The sequence below is a fragment of the Olea europaea genome, chromosome 10 (assembly GCF_002742605.1).
Source record: "Olea europaea var. sylvestris chromosome 10, O_europaea_v1, whole genome shotgun sequence".
Lineage (NCBI taxonomy): Eukaryota > Viridiplantae > Streptophyta > Magnoliopsida > Lamiales > Oleaceae > Olea > Olea europaea.
In genome coordinates this window covers 32,934,847-32,939,931 of record NC_036246.1, presented here as the reverse complement: position 1 = coordinate 32,939,931, position 5,085 = coordinate 32,934,847, and the positions used below count along the sequence as shown (strand labels likewise).

The following is a 5,085-nucleotide window of genomic DNA, read 5'->3' as shown; positions in this document are numbered from 1 at the left end:
ATTGAGGGTTTGATAAATTTAGTATGTGAATGATTCTTAATCAGTGTTTGGGTTATTTGATAATGTGCCATTTGAATTTAATTAGTATTATTAGTAAATTTTATTTCGAATTATTTGTGTTTTTAGTTATGGTTGTATTTTCATTTCTCGATTTTCTTGAATTGAAAACATTGACGACTGTCTTTTCTATTAGGATTATTAAGACAAGAATTTTAGGATTTCTATTGGGATTATCTTTTTTTCCTTGATTTTCTTAAATTCAATACAATGGTAGCTAATATGCTAGAAAACATCAAAACAAATAAGAAATTTGACAATACATATTGATGGCAACGATTGAAAATACAAATGATTATGAAAGAATTGTGATAGGATAGATACATAAAAATGGTACGATAAATATATAAATATTTAAAACTATGAAATGATTGAAGGAAATATGAATTTAATAAGAGATCTATAGCATTGGTAGATATAGATAACGGTTCCATTAACTTTATTTTCAAATCACGGTTTACTTTAAGCCTCTATTTGGTATCGTTAAAATTTTAAATTAAAATTTAAATCAAAATTAAGAATCAATTTTAATCCCACGTCTTTTAAGAGCCATAACTTTTCAACCACGTATTTCATTAACTTTTATCAAAATTTACTAAAATTTAAATTTTAATCTGTACCAGAACAAACATGTTCTAAACTTCCGTGAGTATTAGCTTTATTAATCCAACTTCGCTCCCATGGCATATCTCCCAGTGGCAAAGGGGAGGGCGGATAGGGCTCAGCGCGGCAGTGTGCAGAGTTCGATTCCCCGCAAGGTGAAATTGGCTTTGTTGCAAGCGGAAGTTACCATATGGGTTAATAGCCTTGATCTATCCATGTGCTCTCCACCCTGACTCTTGGGAGGCACATCTTGCGATTTACCTCCTCCACAATAGTCCAGGACAGGGTTGGTGGGGGCCCCTAAAGTTGGGGTTCAACCTTTTTTTTTTTTTTTTATTAATCCAACTTCAAACGTAGATAATATGATAGGGAGAGACGTGGGTACTAGGGGCAAGTGTAGGGTAGAGTAAGGTAGGGGATGATGAAAATTGATCCGTGACCACGAATGAGAGGTTGCGTGAGAGCACGTGCTCTTTGGGGCAGGCAGTGGGTCGCTCTCTTCCTCGTGACGATGTCACGTGGGGGTAACTATTCCAAATTTGTGGAATGTGGACCCCTTTTACAAACAACCCGTCAAAAGCAAGCAATGCTCCGCTACCCAACTTAAGGTCCGTTTGACATAACTTTACTTTTACTTTTATTTTTTGTAAAAGAGTTTTTGAAGAAAATTATTTTAAATTTTTTTTTTTGAAACTAATATTTAAAAATATTTTTTATTTCAAAAGTGCTTTTAGAGGAAGTTACATTAAACCATCTTTCTCTAAAAGTTTTTCTAACCACCAAAATCACTTAAACAAAATTAACCAAACGAATCAAAAAGCAATTTTTGAACCTCAAAAACTTCTTTTGACTTTTCAAAAGTCAAGCCAAACAGGCTCTTACACACGAACACGGATGTAATTGTATTTTCATTCTCCGTGTCATTGAATTGTATAATTATACCGCATTTTCATTTTAGTATAATAATTTCTTGGATTCGGCCATTTGGATTAACAAAAATCGATGACATTACATTCACTAAAAGATGATGATCATTTATTTAAATAAAATTATAATTCTCCAACGTTAGCAACAACCCATAAATTATTTATTTCCTGTTAAGCTATTAATTTTAGTGATCTTAAGTGAAATCAAATTCAAATACAATTCTTCGATTGAAATGACGTTATAATAAAATTTTAGATTGAACAAAATTGAACTATGAATATATATAATAAGTGATAAGTGGAAATTACACGAATGAAATCTACCCAATGCGTGTATGAATACATGTGCACTCCTTCCTGAAGTGACCTGTCGTTAATGGGTCCAATGTGGGTAAGTCACGTGCGTATTCTGTCCTTTATTTTGGGTGGTCCTAAAAAGGGTAACGTAAGACCCACATTGTTATGACACTTGTCTCCTTCTACTTTGGCATTCATCTTTCCCTTGCCCTCTTAATTGCAATCAAGGGGTGGATAAAGACAGATTAGTCGAGTCTAGTTGAGTTGAAAATTTTTGAATTAACCTGCTATTGTGGCATGTCATCTTTCTCTTGCCCGTCGCAATTGTTATGACACGTGTCTCCTTCTACTGTGGCACGTCATCTTTATGTTACCCGTCGCAATTGCAGTCAAGGTGTGGATAAAGATAGATCAATCGAGTCTAGTTGAGTCGAAATTTTTTGAATTAATCTCCTTCTGTGGCATGTCATCTTTCTCTTGCTCGTCGCAATCGCAATCAAGGTGTCGATAAAGACGAATCAATGGAGTCGAAATTTCTTGAATTAATCATGTTATGGGTCAGCTATTTTTCTTTTTCTATCGTGGTTTTGGATAGAGTGAAACAAGCTGATTTGTTACGTGGTTGAAGACTCAGAAATAACACAATTTATGTGTGGGTCTTGTTTGTATTAAATACATAGTGGTAGACAACGTAAAGAATGATAATAGGTAAGAAAATGAAATCAACCTAAAGCAATATGACTCTAATAAAGGTGCACCATTTACTCATTAAACCCAGTTCGATCGATCTATGAATATATAGGGATAAAGGGTTGATCAACTCGGTCCAATCAACCTAAAACTATTATCTTCGAATTCTGGTTTTTGATTATCACACTGAAGTCCAATCAATTTTGCAGGCGTTTCTATATCCAGACGACATTTTCAACCTTGTGTCTTTTTAACAAATGATCGTGACCAAATTGCTTCAAAGAATAAATTTTTATCTTTAATATCATTCTAAATATAAATCTAAATATCGTCTCATACTATTATAATTTATCTTACAAAAGAAGTCAAAAGTTAAAACTTGTTTTCGACATTTCAAGCTTGGTTTTATTGAATTCTATCTCTAGCTTGCTTGGTTCCACGTTGTTTGATCTTTCGAGTCACTCATTTGATATTGGTTTTGTTGTAGACGGTGAAACGCTTTATTTTCTACCAAATTTTGGAGGCTAAAAGCTTAAACAAATACAAATTTGATATTGCTGAATAGTTTGAGACCATAAATATATTTTCGTTCTTGCAAGTATTTTTCTCCACATTTTCCAGTTTATAAATGAAAAACAAATGCATAGCCTAATTATTTTTCAAAAAGGCCAAGAGGCCCCATGGAACGGGTCATGTGTACCAAGAGGTGAGCCACCTTAATGTATGCCCATTTAACACCTTTGTAAGCCCATTAACATATTCGGGCCCAGTCGTCTGGATTCTTGTATAAAGACAAAAAGATTACAAGTAGACTGGTTTTAACATGAACCCGGTATCTATTACGGATCCAAACTAAGAAAATTAACAGTTCAAAATCCCCATAAATTACATGTAAATGAGAACAATTGGCCATAGAGAACATTAAGAAAGTATTGACATGTGGAATTTGATTGACAAATTATTTACAAACCATTAATTGTTGCATCTCTAAAGGTTCTTTTCTAACATAATAACTAGCTACAAACATAGAACTACGTAAAATTGTAAGAAAAAAGTAATACGAGGGAGGTCCTCTGAGGAAAACTGAACGTATCCCAACCGACGCTGACATACGATAATATTAATATTCTAGAACTCTCGAGAAAAGTATGCCAAATGTAGAAACTTTCTTACACATAATATTCAAAATTGTTTTGAACAAAATGAAATTTTCTCTCATACATACAAGTAATATAATATAACATAATCGACATTATATCTAGATTTTGAGTTCTTAAGCAAGAGCAGTGGGGAAAATTGTTCTCTCACTTTAAGCCAAAATTCTTCACAAGTTTCTCAGTTATTCTTTGGAGGATGTGATTTTGGAGTACGATAATCGGCACTAAGCACCATCAAATTTTCCATTTCTACCTTCAAATCTTTCATATTTCTCCCACTTGTCTTGCCTTTCTCATTTTTCTTCTCCTTTCTCTTCAATTTTGGTTCTCCGGCTACCATTTTTCGTCCTCCAATTTTGCATAAAGTTTCAACTCCCTAATGTTGTAAGAAGTTAAGCATTAGTATTATGTTTCGTAGGAACAATATTCGAAAAATAAAAAAGTTAAAATTTTGTTCATCATACTATCCAATTTTGTGTACTAAAATGTACGAGAAGTAATAATAAATTGAATAGAATGAACAAGCAAGACAAATCATATAGTCGATCCCAAATCATAGGAAAAAAAGCCTAGTTTGGTGGTTTTGTACGAAGTATGAACGTAAAAAAATTTGCCTACTAACATTACCTTTTCACAATTCAAGCTGCTCTCAGGCACCATTACGAACCTACTCTTAGCTGCAACCATGTCATTCTCCTCCACTGCAGAAGTAAAAGCAAAAATCTTGCTTATTCACAAATAAGTAACTTATAAATTAGTAAATATTCAAGGAGGAAAGGCATGTAAACACACAAATATAACCTTGACTTGCATGTGTAACATATTCCTGCAAAACTAGTAAAATAAAGATGAAGAAAAGGCTAAGCCCATAAAAACTTCTGAACACCATTTTGCTTTTTTCTTATTTAGATGCTTTGTCGTTCAAGAAAGATGGACAGAAAGCACGTAAAATGGACAGACTCCCTTTATAGAAAGAGTTTAGACTTGTTTGCCACGTTAGAGCTCAGTATGCAATCAAAGTCAAGTCAAAGTTTGGGGTTCCATAACTACTTTTTTTGGTATAAAATAACGATTTTAGTACAATTAGTACCTTGAAAAACTCAAATTTAGTAAAAGAGAAAAACAGGGTTCAAAGTTACAGTTAAAAAGTAAAAGATGAATTTTTCTAGGTTAGTTCACAAATGTAAGGGAAAAGGCACATGACAGCGTGATATTGACGACAGGGGTGTGTTGCCCTGTCTGCCGCCATGCATGCAACGACAAAATCTTTGATATTTTATTCATAAATTACTATATGTGTGTGTAATTAAGCGGTGGGTCTTGCTACACTTATAAATTTTTTTTACCAAATTCTT

The 5,085-nt window shown here is 33.3% G+C and overlaps 1 protein-coding gene across 1 annotated transcript; it reads right to left on the bottom strand.

Moving 5' to 3' along the window:
- Positions 1-3,702: 3,702 nt before the first annotated feature.
- Positions 3,703-4,644, bottom strand: LOC111402735. Its single transcript, XM_023031076.1, has 3 exons — positions 4,532-4,644; positions 4,358-4,431; positions 3,703-4,106 (listed from the first exon to the last, which is right to left on the bottom strand). Exons 1-3 carry the CDS (start codon positions 4,617-4,619, stop codon positions 3,909-3,911), a joined length of 360 nt encoding a protein of 119 aa, XP_022886844.1. The 5' UTR covers positions 4,620-4,644; the 3' UTR covers positions 3,703-3,908.
- Positions 4,645-5,085: the final 441 nt, after the last annotated feature.